The following is a 19,308-nucleotide window of genomic DNA, read 5'->3' on the forward strand; positions in this document are numbered from 1 at the left end:
CCTGGAGGTGGCATGACGCACAGTATATACCTCGACCATTAGATAATTATACAGTGAAGCAGCACATCACAGAAAACAACACCAAAACCCTACAACTCTTCAGCAAGACCATAAGACCGTAGGGAAGACAATATAGAGCAGACATACAGTATATGCTGAAACAAGTCTTGTAGCATAGCAGTGGTTTCCTCCCTTTCTCCCTTATTTAGAACGTGTGAGTCTCAAACAGTACTGTTAAAAGAGACAAACAATAATGCAACTAATCCTAACAGCCTCAGAATTGTAGAGGACACAGGGCAAATCGAATTACAAATGCAGTTCATGCAATGTGTGGTTTCAAATGCCATTTGAGTACTCCGAAGCACCGAGCAGATAAATGATGCCATGAATGTTGCCATTAAAAGCACAGTGTTAGAAAAATCAATATGGGTATGTTTTTTTGTTTTTTTTTAATTTTAGATAGCTTTTTAGTCCACCTGGGGGACGGCACCGGAACAATGAAATATTGTTTCATTGTCCACAACACAACTGTCTTGTCTTCTTTTCAAAAAACAGAAGTACAGAGGTATTATCCTTGGTTTATCTAATTCTTGTCTGGTTCCTCGGACTCTTACATACATTTGCAGCTATTTGAGCAATCACAGTAGGGGTGCTGCCATCTTGCCAGGGCTCTCTGGAAATAAGGGGTTGCAAACCTCAATGAAGCTTTTTCCAGGGTCAATAAAATTAAGTAATCTTTGAAAACAAACAACACATTCTTCTCTGAAGCATCCCCTTATCTCTTTCCTTCTACCAGTGTGATCTCTATGACCCTTGACCTCTCACAACAAAGGGGGAGGGGCTTTTCCAAGAACTGGGGCACAGCTGTGTGTCAATGGCAGAGCAAGGAGGACACCCTCAAACCTTTTGTCACCCTCACACCCTCTGTTTCCACTTCCTCCTGTTTCCACCTCAGTTTCCTTCCCTCTGATTACTGGTTCCAAGTACTGCCAGAGAAAGCCCACCACCCCCAACTCCAACTATGCATCCTGTTTCTAACACATGCCAACCTAGCTGGCCACACTGGTCAGCTGAACACAGATCCAGTTTCCCCCCCTTCTTAATACTCCTAACAAGCCTTTTCCCGCTGCGGCCAAGTGTCAAGCCTACCAAAGTCACGTAATGGGATGGCTCTGCCTTCCACACACAACACAGAGAGGGACTACATGGTTTCATTTTTTTACCATTTTCCCCCCATCTACAAAAGATGACATGAAACCAGATACCCACCAGCAGTCACAAGATGGATACCTCATTATATTTGCATGGTTTATTTGTCATCAGTTTCCTCACAAGACGGCGAGAAGTATGAAGGACGACATATGGTTTGGTGCCATTTCTGATGCTAGGATTCATGGGCAAAGCGCAAACGACAGGAGGCTGACAGCTAAGTAAAAGCCTAAACAGCACGCTAGGCAGAATTATCCCCCAGTATGAATAAGAGCTGTTTAGATGGGGTTATTGTAAATGCTTGTGTTTTTCCAGCATTTTTTATAACTTATTGTTAAATTGAGATTTAGTGGAATTAATTCTGTTCTTTAGAGATAAAATATAACAATTTCCATTTTTAAAATCTTATTTGGGCAACAAATATTTGGATTTTTTCTATATGAATAAATACTAAGAAAATAAAATAAAAATGCACAAGAAAACAAACCAAATGCCCAATATTGCATTTTAGAACATAGCAGGACAATGAAGGTTACCACTCGCTGTGATTATTATAGGATTCTCTCTCTCTCTCTCTCTCCATATTGTTCTACCAAACAAATGTGTCCAGTCCTGCAAAAGGACATGAGAAACAGTAACAGGATGGACACTGCTTGTCTCTTTGAACTGGACAAAACCCAAACGTATGAAGAACAACTAAGATCACACTCACTCTCTTCCTTCAATCCATCAATCACCAAATCCTCTTTTCAGCACCTTTGACTTAACACTGAAGACAGATGCCATTGCCACAGCATTCATCACTCAGCACTTTTGATTTTCTATTTAATATCTAAATATTTAGCATTTCAAAATAAAACACATTAGACCCGATTTAGCAGACTCTGAACAGCATTAACTTTCAGCTGCCCCTCTGTTCAGCCAGGAACCACTTGCACTACGCAGAAGTGCGTGAGTCACGCATGAAGCAGGCTTTAACACACGTGAATCATCCATGATTCATCCTTGATGCAGGTCACCCCAAGCAAAGTAATGGGCAGTCATCATTTTCATCCTATTTCTATATTAGTCCTGCAGACAGACTTTCATCATTCCATAAACACATTACAGCCACCACTGAGAGTAAACACTAAACAACAGAAAGCTGTGAAAAGAGGGAATGCTGCTTCCAGATAATTAATATTGCATAGTTACACAGTATAAAAGCAACAGCCTTGAGGTCATTGGATCTACCTGAGAAGTCCCAGTGGACTTCATTAGATCTCACAGGTAAAACGTGTAGGATCTAACGTTAAGTTACATGAAACTAGTGTTTTCCCCGTCCCCAAAATCTTTGATTTCACCCTAGAAACTAAGAGCTGATAGGACGTGAGGACACTTTGATTCGACTGAGGGAAAATAAAATACACTGCTCTCGTCTCATCTCGCCCATATCTGTCATGCAACACCACCCCCCTTCATTCAAGAGTAGGAGTTGGTAAACACTGCCAAAGGATTACAATCCATGTTCAAGGGATGCATTCATTAAAAAGACACTGCAGTGGACACTTGATGTCTGCTGGGTGGGTGCAGATGATGAGAAAACTATCATATTACAGAGGCCAGGTCAGTGTCACATACAAATATAGGTACATCTTCAGTATGTGCAAAATAATTGATGTATAAATTAATTACAGTTGTTACAGCTGCAGCCATACCTTGTTTTTGATGTTGCATTGGCAGCAAACAGTCCACAGATATTTGAGGGTCCTCCATAGCAGGATGATGAAGAGACCCCCAAAAAACGTCACCATGGAGGAGGCGAGGAATGCCCACCACATCAGCTGCCCATTGTCGCAGGGCACCTCGGACGAGAACGGGATGACAACGTCTTCCATCTTGGATATTAAGATTGAAGAGTTCCTATTTATATTATTATTGATATTGCTTGTCCTCATAGAGCTGTCGCTTCCATGGGGAACGGTGCCATCTGTCTCAGCTAGCATTTAGGAGCCTTGGAGAGCCTGTGCCAGCGTCCCCAGCCCCACTCACCAGCCATATTGCTTGAAAAAACCCCTCTTCGCTGTAGATTATATTCACCCACCCAGTCTCTATCTATATTTTAGCAGCCTATGAATTGTTTATTATTGACAGCGTGGGACTCACGCACACGCGAACCTGACCAAAACAGCGGGCCCTTGGAGAAAGGCATTTAAATCCGCAATATTGACGAATTTGAGGCGCTTCTCATTCTGAGGGGTTTTCTGGCTCTTTCACGCCAAAAGCCATGGTGAAGACGGAGCCGTTCGCAGCCGTCGAGGCTGCCAGTGGTGTTTTGAAAAAAATAGTAAACACAACGACTGTGAAAAATGTTACAAGCCTGTCTTCCGCGAGGCGACCTCTCTTAGCCGTCTTCCATTCAGGGATCCTGTCGATTAGCAGGCGCGGAATCGATTTCACTTTCTTCAAGCGTCAGTCGACTGGGAACGGTCCGCAACAACACCAAACCTACACAGACATACTGGAGTTAATGCTTCACTTGCTTAGCTGTCACCGCAGTGCCCAACACTATATGTTCTTGCGGGCGTTTTCGCTATCAATTCTGCGTAAAAGGACCGGAGCTCGGGTGGTTGTCTCTGTCTCCATTGGGTTTCCTGCAGCCCTGGCACGGAGCGGCCAGCTGAGAGCGCCTGTCAGATCCGCTCCAGAGGAGAGCGGGGAGATTTACAGGTAGGAGGGCGGAGCCAAGCGCTAATAATATAGATGGACAGAGGGCAGTAACACCGCGACGAAATTTAAGCGGCGACTTGTCTCTGCTGCTTGGCTGCATAAAAGAAATAGGCTACAGTTGCGCCTTTGCGTATTTAATGCAATGCAGTGACGCACGTCGCAGAACGAAGGGGCGAATGTATTGATCAGTGATAAATCAGTGATAAAGATTAGAACCTGCCATATAAACAAGCAAACGATGAGTCCCCAGAGGAATCATGTAGTGATAGCAGCGGATAATAGGAAAATAAAATGAGGTTACTTATCATTGACTTCAATACGGTCCAGTCCCTGAAGGGATATTATATTGTGCTGCGTTTTCATTAAGGATAGTGCTGCTTTTTCAGTTACTGAGTCTGCTCATCCATGGATGATGGGCGTCTGGGTTTTCATTTTGAGCATTAAACATAATAAAGCACCGCACGCACGCACGCACACACACACACACATACGCATAGAGGGAATGAATGGCCCCCTCGGTCAATTACTGTAATATGCTTACGCTTTTAGCACACATATTAAGCCAAAAACAGGTGTGGATTGGTGATGACGGTAAAGCATGACTGCCAGTAGTCTATGGCTGCACACAGGATGCCCCTCAAGTAGCCAGCCGGACCAAAGGATAAGGGGAAACAGCTGGCATGGGGCCCTGAATAACCAGTGACCCCTGAGCACCAGACTAGGCAGGCAATCACAGTCACAAGGCTCCAGACTTCTTGGAGGTTGTTTGCAATAAACACTCAACAATCTGGCCCCGCCAGGTCCTTACACATGTTTCAATTAAAGGACCTTGAAATTATCCTTTCTGCTTTCTGTATGATATTAAACACAGGCACCATGATGAAGAAATGTCAGCAAGTGTTATTTATTTCAAGCCATTTCCATTAGACACAAGTTGCCTGATGAATGTCCCATGAAATGTGAAGTTATAACAGTTGATCTCAAGCACAGATCATATGAAAAGTAAACATGCCTAAGTTAGGTGTGAAGAAGATATGATCTATGCTCTATGATGGTAATTTATTGGCTGGGAAATAACTACAGAAATAGCTGCTGTAACAGAATCTTCTTGGGGGTGTGGGGTCAAGCTGTAAAACACTGAAGACAGGGCTATAAAAATATAGCACTTAAGAGTTATGAACATCTCTGTGAGCATTTGGACTTCACATACTATAAAAGAAGCAGACATCTATATGTTGTAAAGCTGGATTAATGACTTGAACAGAATCTGATCAGCTTGTGTTTGGGCAGCTGGATACACAAAAGTGATGCTGCTCTACAGCAGCTGATTCCAAGGCTTCATCCATCATCTATACCTGCTTATTCCTCTGTGGGGTCCCAGGAATCTGCTGGAGCCTATCCCAGCTCTCTTTGGGTGAAAGGCAGGGGTACACCCTGGACAGGTCACCAGTCCATCACAGGGCCACATAGAGACAAACAACCTCACACACTCACACTCACTCCTATGGGCAATTTAGAGTCACCAATCAACCTGACATACATGTTTTTGGACTGTGGGAGGAAACTGGAGAACCTGGAGAAAACCCACACAAGCACAGGGAGAACATGCAAACTCCACACAGAAAGGTTCTTGATATAGTTTTCAAACCAGGAACCTTCATGCTGTGAGGCAACAGTGCTAATCACTCATCCACCGTGCTGCCCCATAAAATATTCTCAGTACTAATAAAAATGGGAAAAGTGGTTTTATACCAGGGTGAGACTGGCCATGAAATAATAAATGCAAGAATCCCAAAGATTCACAAAGATAAAATATTTAATGATGATAATGATAAATCACAAATAATTCTGGTTAATAGAAGCCTGCAACTGAAAGCATCAGTGTTCATGTTCATTATCATTCATGTCACAGAGTCACATAAAACAACAAATACATCTACAATTAATTTGGGCTGCATATTCTCTGATAAATGTACAAGAAAGGAAAACAACAGGAGAAATCAACCTTGCTACCATACATACTCTGTGTACAAGCCAACTGAGACCCGAATTCCACAGTAACAAGAAGTCAACAGAGAGGTCAGGGAGAGTGAAAGCAACAGTGGCACATGCTGCATACATTATATGTCATAATAAATCTTGGGTTTTATTGCTGCTTATGGCCAAAGGGATTTGAATTGATCATGTCACGTGAAGGGCCAGCTGTTGGGTGAGTGGCTGCTGAGGGCAAGCAAAACTTTAGCCAGAGGGTCTCATTTCTGTGAGATGAGGAGATTAACATGAGAGCAGTTATTTGGTAATCCCACAGGACATTTTGAGATGCTAGAGTAGATTTAACATGCTGGAGAACCAGCAGAATAGCCAAACAGGAAAGCTAATTCACCCCATCAAGCACAGTGATAGGAAAGTGTGAAACATGCCTTGTTGCTTTGACAAACATGAGCTGGGAAAGGCCACGGCTTGGCAGTATGGACTACAAAGATCCTTCTCCGTCAGACATGAGACTTCTCAAGTTCATTTTAGCTGTCAGCAGCTGTGTTGAAACCCTCCCCAGCAGGAGACTCTACCCCCTTCTAAAAGAGGCAAGAGGGGACTTGGAGGACATAAAGAATTGGGTCACACTGTGGCAGACCTGCACTTAGTGTGGCAGAGGTAATTAGTGACCAAAACCTTGAGCAACATTTACTGAGCAGAATCACGTAACATGCTGGCTTTTTTTCCAAACCCTGAATGCTCTCAACAATACACAACTATAAGACACAAGCTGGAGCCAGTTTCACTCGATACGTAGCTTCAGCATCACTTGCTGGTCCGTTTGTCCCAACGCCTGTAACCATGGTAACTGTACACAACAAAGATGGTGACAACTGCATGTTTAAAGATGCAGGAAAGACAAGATGTGTGTTTTGGAGCAGTTTACAGCTGTATGTATGTCACAGCTGTAGGCTCAGGAAAATTATTTGAGCACAGTCATATAATTTCTCCCATGTGAACTATTATATAACCATTTCTCCTAAAATGTGAACTTGCTAAATGTTTTGGAGATACCGGGTCCTCTCTTGCTCAAGTGAATCTGACAGGCAGCTGGAGGGTAGCACCCAGTGTGACATCATAGGCTGTAGGACCACGTGACATCAGAGCTTGGAGGAGACAACCTCAGGCTGGAGACACCCAGTCAACCAGCAAGGTCTGCTTTAGCTACTGGCTGTCGTATTGCAACTCTCATTCTGCAGAGTGCTGCAGAAATAAGTTTTTCTTGGTACCTAGATGCTATATATGCTTATCATGTTCCTATAAGCCTGGGCATTTATCAAACATCTACCAATAAAAACACAGAGTCTTCCTAGTTCTTATATAAGTGTGGGCAACCCATGTTCCTCGAGGGCCACTGTGCATGTTCCCTTTTGAGCCATTACCTAATATTTATGAGCTTCTGATTGACTGAACACACCTGATGCAGATAACCAGCAGTGGATAGGGCAGAGTGAAACCATGATCTCTTTACAAGATGTGAGCCAGACTAGACAATCAGAGACATGCTGTTCAATCTAAAAATATACTGATATATTTTTTCTGCAAAAACATACATGATTTTAAATGTTGTACATCTTAGTATTGTAAATTTGTCACTATCTCCAATAGGAGCTTTAAATGCGAAACTGGAAACACCCCAATAGTGCAAGTGTCTCTTTAATGTTGAAACGTGGCCACATCTCATCACGCTGAGATCCTGGCAGATATTGTCACACAACCTTATCTCAGCTCAGAAACTAATGTTCATTTTAGCTGCCACTTTTTCATTCGCTGCTGCTTTCAGCAAAATGGATTCACTTTCATTCTACATCTCTGAAGGACACTGTCATATCTCAGCGAGACGTGACATGCCAATTAGAAACAAAAAATGACTACCAAAAATTCAGACTAGGTCCATGCTGTGATACAGAAAATGAGTTTTATTCTCATGTTAATGTCTCAACATACAAATCACATTCTTTTTAATAAAAGAAAAATTCAATCAGTACCTGGCATCGATATTCTTTCTAAAAATACAACCATTTGACAGTTGTATCCCTCACTCTTTCTAACATATGCTATCTACTCAGAAAAATAGTAACATTACAGTTTGCTTCTGCTTACTCTTTTAGCCCAATAGTCAGACTTGTGGACCAATTTTGCTTTATGAAAACTGTGCAAGAATATATCCCTTTTTAATAACAATTGAATTTAAACTAAGAATTGATCCTTTTTTCCTAATCGAGAACAAAAGGCCATCAATGAAATGTAAGGAACTGATGTGATACATAAAAATGTGAATTAGTAGAAATTATAGTACCTATTCATAGTCTATTGGAAACCTAGGAACAGTTACATGTTTAAGTTTCACAGATAAACAAGTGCAAAACAGAAATAAAAGGATAAAGTTGCCTTAGTGGATTTGGCACAATAAGATGCAGGATATGGTTTTCAGGAAGGGCAGAATATTTTTGTCAATATTTTTGCCTCCTTAATAAAAAAAATACAATTAAATAACAATGAAAAGTTACTAACATTTAAATGGATCAGAGGAAAATCCTAAAGATATTACCCTGCAGATTTTGCTTCATAGTGTCTCTTCTAATGAGTACATCAATAAGTGACTGACAACCAACCACAAAAAACTAAAATAAAATCTTAAAAAAAACATGCAAATACCTGCTAAGACATGACTTCACTGCCAGACGTTCCTAGGCATATAACCTAGTGAAAATACATGGAATATATATTTATATATACTTGTTTTTTTTTTTTCAGCTGTATCTGCATACTGTAATATGTTATACTCTATGTTGTTGTTAAATATATGCTAAAGAGATAAAATGATAGTTACACAGTGGTCTGTCTAGCCCTGGAGTGCATTCTGAGGAGTTAACCCGTTGGCCGCCGCTTCGGCCTACCCTCAAAACCTCACCATTGTCATGCGCTCTACACTGTACTGGTCTCAAATCAGCCCTTGAAATCTAATTCACTAATGCGTGAAATTATACACTAGATCTCAAAGAGAAAAAAAAAAATCCTCTTGTGTCCAAGTAACCAGGGGCTGGTTTCAGATCAGGCTTCTTCTCCGAAGGCACTTCCGAAAGGCTCATAAACTGTCCACACACACTTGGCTACTATAGAAATACAATGCATAGAGCAAACGTTAGTGTGTTTTGAGTTTTCATGGCCATCACTGCTGGCAGTTAGGTTCAGTAAGTCCATAGCTACATACTTCAAGAGGTTTGATGCTTTTGCACTTTTGTGATGAAACAACACGAGGAGTGTGACGTCTTGATCCTGGCATTCCATTTCTATAGTATATTCATACTGACAAACAACCATGTTTGAACTCAAGTGAAAATGTCATTACATTTGTTAACAACACTCTCAATGCTGTTTTCTCTTTGACACTCATTCACAAATAACATACAAACACACACACACACACACACACACAATTAGTTGTCAGTCGTCGTTAAATGGGTGCATAATTATAGGGAAACCACAAATATCATTTGGTACATGGGTGGTCAGGGGTAGATGAACTTCATTAGTGTTGAGGTTTGTGTACAAGGGGGGGCGGAACACGCATTCAAGCAAATATTGAACACTTATAGTCAGACTTGTCTTTTGACTGTAAACGGACGCTTACAATGCAGCATTACAAATACACCACCAGAAACCTTTAGGGAAGACTGAATGAATTTTACACGCCAAGATCCAGTGCTAATAACCTGCTCCAGAGTACAATGGGAATAAAGGAGGCTCTGATTAAAATTCATAACAAAGACAAAATAAAAAAATATCAGTAATTTACATAACTAGCTCACTATCCTGTACCTAGCGGTATGGTGTGAAAGAGTTAATTAGTGTTTGGGGAATGGAGATGAAAGCCGCAGCTTGCTGTAGTGGCAGCCGGTATCCTCTAGGGGCAGCCAAGTGGAGTCCACAGGACTTTACTTTGTTCTTGATCAACTATAGTCATGATCTGAGTGCAAATGTAAGGGAAGGTGCCGCCTTGGACAATACCTGCAAAGAAAAGGTGAGTCGCTGAGAATTGGGGGAGACACACAGACAGACAGTTCTGACTGACAAATAAGAATGTGAGTTTTTTTTGTTTTTTTTTTTTCACATTATCTATGGTTGATGTTCATTGTTTGGAACGTGCACAAACCTGTGAAAAATTTGCTGTACTCTTGTTCTATTTTCTGTGCACTTTCAAATTGCTCCCTGGAATGTTTTTGAGATACTTTGTCCCGCAGATAAACCGGATCTTTCTGCTCCCTGTGAGAAAAAAGACATTCAGATCAAAGCCTTTGAGGTGGGAACCCAACAACAGTGACCATTTATCTTTTGTTGGATTGTGGCTAATTAAGCTTTTGATTACTGTGGAGCTTCTACAGTAATAAAAAAAAGTTGTGATGGTGTCTGCTCCAATTTATAACTAACTTGACAATCAGTCACACATTTGGACATAATATGTCAATGGTACATATTAAAGTACCTAAATATGTCTGACAGTGTCTGATCGTTAGCAGACATTTATAACATAAAACAAGTGAAGAAGGAATAATGCACTTGCTTTTAAAAAGGAAAAAAAAAAAAAAACAGACACACACACAGACAGACATGTTCCACCAGCTGTTTGGGATTATGCAAATGTGTGAGGTGGAGTGGGGTGCTTTGACAAGCACACCAAAGGGGTCATGGTGGGATGGAAAGTGGGTAGGCTTATCCTACTCCATCCATCTATCTATCATACACACACACACACACACTGTACTATACTGTATTGTACTGTACTTTTAAGGCCAGACTTAAAACCTTCCTTTTTGACAAAGTATAGTTTGGGCTTAGTTATGCTGCTATAGGACTAGACTGCCTGAGGACCATCGGTGCACTGAGCTCAGATTTGTGTATGTGGCTCAATGAAACCAACAACTGAGGGTAGAGAACTGGTTGCTACATACTTGATCTGCTTGGCGTTTTTGTAGCGAACGAAGACAACAATTGGATAGATGTGAACGCTGTGGAGCCTTTCGATGGCGTGCGGTGCAATGTCGAGCAAACAGTGACAGCCCTGTGTCCAAAAATAGAAAACATCACTTCAACAGAAGAACTAATTCAATACACAGTTTCAAAAGGGTTTAGAAGGATTACTACTTGCTGTCATGAACTCTTCACTCATCTGCATCTGAGATGAAAGTGTTGCAATAGCGATAGCTTATCTTGAGCAAACATAGAGGTTAAAAACCAATAGGAGCCACTTTACCTTCCATGATAAAATCTGATGATAAAGAAAAGCACTGACTTATACCTTATCTGCTATTTCCTTTATAGAAGCAACAGTGGTCACATCAAAATGACCACTCCTGCGCTTGTAGTCAATGAAGAGGCAGTCTTTGACGCCCCGCTCAATGGCTTGCTGGGATGCCTTCATCACCTCTGCAGATAAGACAGAAAGAGTTAAAGAAAGCTGGAGTAATCATGGGTGCCCCTTAAAGTGTGGTGTAACAAATCCTATGATGTAAACCAACCATCCATTTTCTTATTTTTGATGTAGAATTATCCAACTACTAAAAAAGTAGATGCACAATTTATTGCCCTGGATTACAGGACTGAAGCATCTTGATGAGGTGAATTTACCAAGTACACATCTGCAGAACTTCCCAGGAGACTCTTTGACGAGCATCTCCTTAACAGGATCAGTGAGCGGCCCCAGGATGAGCACCGGCCGGGGAGAGGTGCACTCTACTTTCTGGACCCGCTGGTACGCCAGGCTCACGGAGTCTGACACAAAGACAACACAGATCAATTAATCACCGAAGCTTTTCGTGACGTCATTGTGATGTTTGCTGCTATTTTCGATCTGAAAAATATAAACATCTCTTCTCACCGTCAAGGAAGGGGATAGAGTCTGTGCTGATGGTGTCAAGTGCCACCATCTCTTTGCTGTCTTTGGAGCTGCTGCGTTTGTGTTTCTGTTTCCTCCTGAAGAAGGATCTGCGGGCTGCTGCAGAGAGAGTCTTACTGGAGTCTTCCTTCATTTCTGTCACGCTGTGTCTGCGGTAAAACTCTTGGTCCATCCTACAACACACACACAGACACACAGACACATACATTTAAGAGAAGATTCATACAGAAAAAGTATGATTGTATAAAAATAGAACTTTCTTTTCTGTTTGAGGGAGGGATTTTGACATTGTAACATTCTGATGTGTGTAGATTGCTTTTTGTTAGAGCAACGATTATATTTGGGTGTGTAGTTCCGAGATTCGAAGTTGGTTGAATATTAAATCTTTATTGGTTACTTGCTTCAGGTAAGCACAAAACCACAATTAGAATTATTGTATCAGCTAACTAACAAATGTGCAGAAATATGTTTGCAACATTAATGCATAACTACAGAGACACACAATAAAAAGAGAACATTGCCTTGCAATGATTGCAAAAGCACAGCTTAAAACATAAGAAGAGAGAAGACAAGAGAAGAGAAGAGAAGAGAGGGGACATAAGATATGATTCCTACATGGATTGTAACAGCTGTTACAAACTGTCCACTAGCTCAAAAATGCATGTGTGTAACCAAGCACTGCATTCTCCACTCACATGTACTTGCTGGGGATCTGCCCCCTCTGAATCTTCTGTGCGTTCTCATCTAGCTGCCAGGCCATCCAGGTCCCAAAGCTGCCCTTTGGTAAAGACTCATCCACATACAGGATGTCATCCTTCTTAAAACTGAGGTCTCCCTCGGCCTCCCCCACCCTGTCGTAAAGTGCTCTGTTGGGAGGGAGAGACAAAGATAGATGGGGGGTTAAGAAGAGCAGAGTAGCATGAGGAAGTGAAGGAGCATTAAAATGATAAAGCGAGAGGAGGTGAGGTAACAGACAAGAAAGGTGCAAAGAAAACAAGATAAAGAATAAAAGACAGAAGGAGGGTAAGAAATAAAGTGTAGAGTGTTTCTCTATTGACACTATAAGCCTTGTTTGTCTTCTCTTGAAGCCTCGTAAGTCATTCTCAAGTAGCCTATCTGTAACAGCCAGGCAGGCTGAGTGTATTTACTGCAGATGACACCACTTGCCTATATGACAAGTGACTGCGGCAGCTGTGGCAACCTGCCCCGACAGACCCCCGACAATAAAACACGACTATTTTAGTGCTTAATTTTCCATTCATATTCAATGTGTTTGTAATGACCTGGAAAATACTAAGCACTAAAATGGATGCTGTGCTTGGTCTGGTGTGCAGTGATTAGATAATCTATAGTTGTGGTGTGATTAGCACCATAGCAGTCGCACAATAATAAATAATTGGTTAGATGAGAAAGTTTGTCCAAGGGGCACTCCAGTGGTGGTTCTATATATAGCTACATGCACACAGATGAGGCTGGCTGGAGAAAAAAAAAATGGCTTGGTTGTTGTTGTTCAGAGCAGAACACTACAGTTATCAGTTATCACGCTTAATATATGTATATATTCACATACCTAATATAAAAGCCATCTCCGGGAACATCTTTGATCAAGCTGAAGTCATCTGGTCGATGGTGTACCTTGAATGTGACTGTCTCTGCTGGCTTCAGCATCTCAACATACACCTCTTCTGCTGTCTTATTCTTCATATTCACCGAGTTGTACTGAAGGACAAGAAGTGAAAGAAAAAAGAAAAACTCAAGGTGAAGAGCAGAGTAATTTGGTGGGTGTTTACACTCATCTGTGAAATCATTTGCCATGCCGGTGAAGGGTCCACTAGAAACATTTACTCCAATTTTCAGCTGAATTAAAGTGTTGCAACTTTGATTTGCACCACATATAGGGGAGGAAAACAAACACATTATGGGAGATTGAAAGACAGGCTGATGCTGTGCGGCCTGACAATAAAACTACATGACAATCTGGATAGCAAGCCCTTTGTGCCTGAGAGCTAAATAGGAGCATGACAGGAATTGTCTATTATGAGTTTGCAGTGCGCTGGATATATCACTGGTGTGGTGGAGTGGGAAAGAAGGCAGGTGAGGAGGTGATCAATAAAAAAACAATGACGGGCAGGGAAAAAGAAATGCTAGTTCTAAAGTTTGATGCTGCAACAGCAAAGTCTTTAATACCTACATCTGTTTAATAGAAAACATTGTAAAATTGACTAAAACTCCTATTTAAAAAGATCCATCTTTCCAGAACTGTAAACATGACAAAGCAAAACCCTATTTAAAATCACTGTTCGCACAGTGTATTGGTCTTTGGCTGAAGAGCTTGTGCAGTATGTGGAAGTCTCCAAACACAGGCTGTGTGTGCCTATACATTTAAATTCATACCTCTAGAATGAGGTCCCCAGGAAGTAGCCCTTCAGGACTTGCAGCAGGACTGTCCTCATCCAGGCTTTCTATGTAGACGCCCCGCAAGTTCCCCCCGCAGAGTGTGACTCCCACCTCCACCCCAGGCCTGCGTACCGTCACAAGCCGTGGCTCACCCGCCTTCCTGCTGCCCTCAGACGGCATTCTGGAGGAGAACAAAAGGCCAGTTACAGACATACTGTAAAGTCCTAATGGTGTGGCAAAGACTAAGCATTTCTTTTACACACACCTCATTATGGACCTTTTGTTAATGTTTATGTGAATGTTTACCTGATGAAACTGTTGGGGCTGGTAGTGGGGGTGGTCTGCTTGGATGAGGGAGTGAGTGTGCCCTCATCCTGCTCGCTGAGTGTATCAATGGTGGAGTGATTGTCAGGGGTGGCGGCGCCGCTTCCCTGGGGAGTCGACTGAGTACTGACCGGCTCCAGACGGGAGCTGAACCAATAAAGGGAATAAAATTAAAATAAAATTACATTACACAAGGCCTTAGGTTTAACATACTTAAAAACAAAGTACTGTTGTTCTCTTTCAAGTAAATTAAAACCTGTGACATTTTTAAGTTGCTCAATGTACATATTCATGTTACAATCACAGTCGTAGTGTACACATTCTGAGAATATGTAAAAGGAGAAAAGCTACAGGGTTAATCACATCTTTACATTAAACACTTGGGTGAACAACTGCTGTTTCAGAGCCTCTTTTATGCCCATTCAGCTAGAAAAGTGTAAATATCATTGTAAGAAAAATGATTAAGCTTGACCTTTTGCTAGAATAGAGAACTTCATTTAACCTCAATAAAAGAAAGCTGTTCGAAGACTCAAAGCTGTTCTCAGAATGCATCGCACCTCTTGTACGTGACAACTGTCAGACAGCCACAGAATGTTATTCATGTAAAGAAAGCATTCATGTCTCATGTTAATAGAAGTAGCTTCCTCATTTTACCAATGTGAACCTTGAGCCTCCCTCCACTTTTGAGCATTTGCAGAATCGCTTGTATTGTGTACATGCTCCCTTGCAAGTAAAACTTCATAGACATATAGGAGCCGTGTCTTGTATTTTCTTGATAATTGAATGAACCCAACAATCATCAAAATGTATCATCTGGCCATACTGCTTCAAAAACTATAAGTTCAGTTAGAGAACACCTGGATATATAAATATAAATACCCATGTTGTTCTGAAACTGATACATTTACTGGAACCGAGTCAGGAATCATCCAACCAGCACACCTGGGACACAGAATCATAAAAAACAGCATTACCTGGAGCGAGAGTGGTTGCCGAGCTGGTACATGTGTGGGTTGTACTGGGCCATAATGGTGATGGTGTCGCACTGCTGGCCGATGATGAGACGCGCTTGCTGCTCTGTAGCATTCCGCAAGTTGATGCCATTGTACTGATAAAGGAAGCAAAGTGTGATTAGGAGAGATGTTACTATTAAAAGAACAGAGATATGACCACAGTAGGTGCACAGTCATTGATAGTGCTTGGTGAAGATGATCATGAGAGTTGACAGGAGAATAGTTTTAAACCCATTTTCAGCCTTAAAAATAGCACATACTCTTTGTTCTGGAAAGACACCAGACAGCCATTATTTCTCTTAGAATTCAGGAGTGCAGATGCAATGCATGCTTAGCTGTGGTTATATAAAGTCAGATGCATATTAATTTTTAAATGAACATGATGGCACAGAACATCATGGTTGTTTTAAAGAGGTACAGATTTGGGGGGGTTGTCATCTTGCCAACACTGAGATGAACATTTGTATTCATGTCATCTCACTGAGCTTTAGCTACTAAAGATTACTCCGTTTTTTTTTTTCCTTTTAACTATTCAAACTGTACCATCCTCAAGTACAGTATACACCCACTTAATGTGACACTGTAACAGAATTTCAGCTTGTGCAGCAATTTTACATGAAGCAAAATGACCTTTGAGTCAATGCATTTCATTAAATATTAAATTTATGGGAACTGTGACAGCACTAATGAATACAGTCTCCAGTAAGTGAAGATGTATAATATAAATGAATGGTAGGCAGTAAACCGACTGAGCTTTTGAAGAAACTGTATATTAATGGCATCAGTACTAGAGTGCTCCCTTACTGCGGTGCTAACTAACAGGCCTCTAATTTTCCATTCCTGTTTATACTGTTAGACGTTATAACCTTTACGAGTAAGTTGCTCATACCTCCAGTAACTGGTCTCCGTATTCCAGTCCTGCTTGGTGGGCGATGCTACCTCCAGTGACTTTAGACACAAAGATTCCTCCATTCTCCCCACTGACAATAGAGATGCCCAGGGGCTCTGCACCTTTGTGCACAATGACATTTCGGGGTTCCTCCAAATATGGCCTGCAAGGAAAAAGGAAGATGCGCGAATGAATAGCATCAAAGAAAAGTAGTTCCAAAACACCACAGAGGAGAAAGTTGAGAGGGTAAACGGTGAGGCAACATTTTTACACCTGGGCTGACCAATTTGTTTGGACCTCTGGAGAGTTATTTTTACAGTGGCAAGAAAAAGCATATAACATCTTGAGAATGACATGGTTTTCTACATTAATTGGTCATAAAATGTGATCTGAGCTTCATCTAACACTGTATAGACAAACACAAGGTATTTGATAACACAGATGATTAGAACCTTTCATGTCTTTATTGCACATACCCATTAAACATTCACAGTGCTGGTGGAAAAGGTCAAACTTCCTTTGGCAGCAATAATGTCAATGGCCAGGAGGAAATAAGGAGGACAGGATGTTTGGTGGTGGGATTCTTTTAAGCCTTTAGCTGTTACTCTGGCCTTCTTTCTACCTCACTGAGCATTCTGCATTATGACTTGGGAGTTATATTAGCTGGGCACACTCCTGTAGGGAATGTAGGCATAGTACTAAAACATCTCCATTTAGACATCATTTCTCTAACTGTGAACTGAAGAATATCTAAACTATTTGAAAATACTTGATAACCCTTTCCAGCTTTATGCAAATGAACTAGTCTTGATTTTAAGTCTTCTGGGATCACTTTTCTCTGAGACAGATGTCTCTTCTGAAGAGTAAACTCAAAAAGTTTGTGTGACTAGCTTTTGTTAGTGTCATTAGCCGAGGGGTAAACATACTTTTTCCAACCTACACTGTGAATGTTTGAAATGATATATTCTGACATAATACTGATGGTGGTTGTTTATAATTATAACATAGATGAAGATCTGACCATATTTTAAATGTAAATCATTCCAAAGCAGTCTCTTATGTTTTCTTGCCACTGTATACAAAATTATATCAGGACAAAATTCTAAGATCAACAACATTTTCAACACAAATCCTAAGTTTGAAGCCGAGTTTCGACTTCTCCCCAGGTCTGTAAATTGATCATCTCTTTAGAGCAACAATTTATGCCTGGCGTACTGAAGAACCTGGGCAGGTTTAGAGTTCAGAGGCAGAGTACAACAACATGAAAGCACAGGCAACTAAAATCCTTTTACATGAAGGAGATTTGCGTGAACTTTGTGAGTCTTTGCAACAAGTTGGCTTTGGACATGGATTACAATCCTATGAAGGCAGATAAAAGGAATGGATTAGCAGCCAGAGACGGGGGCAAACAGAGTGGTGGTGGTGGTGTACAAACAAGACCATGACCCAGAAGTTTGAGGTTAAAAAATTATAATAATAATAATTCCATTGCATAACATACTAAGGGGTGACTTGGCTTAAGGCCAAAAAACACACATGCGTAGTGACCCTATCGTCATCATAGGGTATGGACATTGCATGCAGTGTCTGAGATTCAGGTGGTTATTCCAAGACAGAGGGTGATAAGTGAAGACATATAAACATAATTCTGAACATCTGAAATTCACAAAATGAAGCTAATCAGGGCTTCTTTGTGTCTCAGGGCACAAATTATATACAGTACTGTTGCATGCAAATCTGAAAATGAAAACCATGTTCTTTCTGTTGGTGAAAATAATCACAGTATCTCTTTTTGCATTCCATTTAGTGCAGGTAAACTGCACAAGACTTTTCTGCTCCAACATCTGCCCACATGCACTGAAGCATGTGAACAACGTGAATTTGGGGGAGAAGGGTGGGGGACATTCCCTTGTTTGTATCACTGTGAGGAAAACAAACCTGAGGCTCCTGAGAGAGGAGAACCTCGGCCTTGCAGCCAGAGGAATCCTTAGAAAAGATCGGTTACGGTAAAGAGATCTGGAAGCGGAACGTTACAGAGAGGCAGGAGGAAGATAGAGAGGAGAATGGAGGACAGATATCATATAGAGACAGTAACAGTGTAAAAGACAGAGCTCTCAGCGATGCAAAGTTGAAAACAAATGCTGGAGAAAAAAATAAAATAATCATCAGCACATTGGTGCTTGCTATTTGGAAACAGCAGGAGACTTCCATAAAACTATAAAACTGGTTTTAAAAGGATTTAAATCTGAATTTCAATGAGGGATTTCACAGTTCTGACCATGATAGACCTGTTGCCTGGCAACACTTTTTGAAATAGCCTAGGAGGATCTTTAAGGGTAGACGTGGGCCATATTGTACCCAGTTCTAAACTGATCTTTATCATCATACACTATTTTCTCAGTATCTCAGTCCTACAGCAGGCCACACTGATCAAAGAGACATCAATAACAATCATCTGATTCATACTCTAAACAAATCAACCATGATATGCAATTTTACATGCTAGATCAGGAATTTGTCAAAAAGCTCATTTGTAGACATTTCAGCTGGTCATCTGCACTTGATTTTTGGTGCTTTTCATCTGTGAACACTTGTTTCCGTCATACCTGTCTTTCCTGCGCTCCCCTATTGGCACAGGACTGACTGAGATCCGAGGTAGAGTAGAAATGGAGCCTTGTGATTGACTGCTGGCAAACGAGGAAGTCTCCAGATTCATTGGCGACTGTGGAGGTGTGATGAGACTGGGACTGCTACACTCTGAGTGTGAGAGGGAGCCTGCATATGGAGACAGAGGAAAGTACATTTCTGGTACTCACATGAAATGTGATTACAACTGC

At 41.2% G+C, this 19,308-nt stretch overlaps 2 protein-coding genes across 4 annotated transcripts in view; both read right to left on the bottom strand.

Annotated features, from left to right (window-relative positions):
- Positions 1 to 3,194, bottom strand: part of LOC113132130 (calcium-activated potassium channel subunit alpha-1-like) — a 127,124-nt gene extending 123,930 nt beyond the window's left edge. Inside the window, exon 1 of the mRNA XM_026310002.1 lies at positions 2,907 to 3,194. Coding sequence (XP_026165787.1) covers positions 2,907 to 3,194 — 288 coding nt within the window. The remainder of the gene's footprint in view (positions 1 to 2,906) is intronic.
- Positions 3,195 to 7,851: 4,657 nt separating this feature from the next.
- dlg5a (discs, large homolog 5a (Drosophila)) overlaps positions 7,852 to 19,308 on the bottom strand; it is a 33,851-nt gene continuing 22,394 nt past the window's right edge. For 2 of the 3 annotated variants that reach the window (XM_026308683.1, XM_026308684.1), the window contains exons 21-33: positions 19,078 to 19,246; positions 16,472 to 16,634; positions 15,544 to 15,677; positions 14,552 to 14,716; positions 14,243 to 14,426; positions 13,419 to 13,567; positions 12,544 to 12,714; positions 11,831 to 12,021; positions 11,581 to 11,724; positions 11,252 to 11,379; positions 10,905 to 11,014; positions 10,109 to 10,218; positions 7,852 to 9,963 (exon numbers count right to left, since the gene is read on the bottom strand). In XM_026308683.1, coding sequence (XP_026164468.1) covers positions 9,860 to 9,963; positions 10,109 to 10,218; positions 10,905 to 11,014; positions 11,252 to 11,379; positions 11,581 to 11,724; positions 11,831 to 12,021; positions 12,544 to 12,714; positions 13,419 to 13,567; positions 14,243 to 14,426; positions 14,552 to 14,716; positions 15,544 to 15,677; positions 16,472 to 16,634; positions 19,078 to 19,246 — 1,922 coding nt within the window. In that variant the 3' untranslated portion in view covers positions 7,852 to 9,859. The remainder of the gene's footprint in view (positions 9,964 to 10,108; positions 10,219 to 10,904; positions 11,015 to 11,251; positions 11,380 to 11,580; positions 11,725 to 11,830; positions 12,022 to 12,543; positions 12,715 to 13,418; positions 13,568 to 14,242; positions 14,427 to 14,551; positions 14,717 to 15,543; positions 15,678 to 16,471; positions 16,635 to 19,077; positions 19,247 to 19,308) is intronic. The other variant, XR_003295809.1, reaches the window with a different exon arrangement.

Source organism: Mastacembelus armatus, chromosome 15, assembly GCF_900324485.2.
Source record: "Mastacembelus armatus chromosome 15, fMasArm1.2, whole genome shotgun sequence".
Taxonomy (NCBI): Eukaryota; Metazoa; Chordata; class Actinopteri; order Synbranchiformes; family Mastacembelidae; genus Mastacembelus; species Mastacembelus armatus.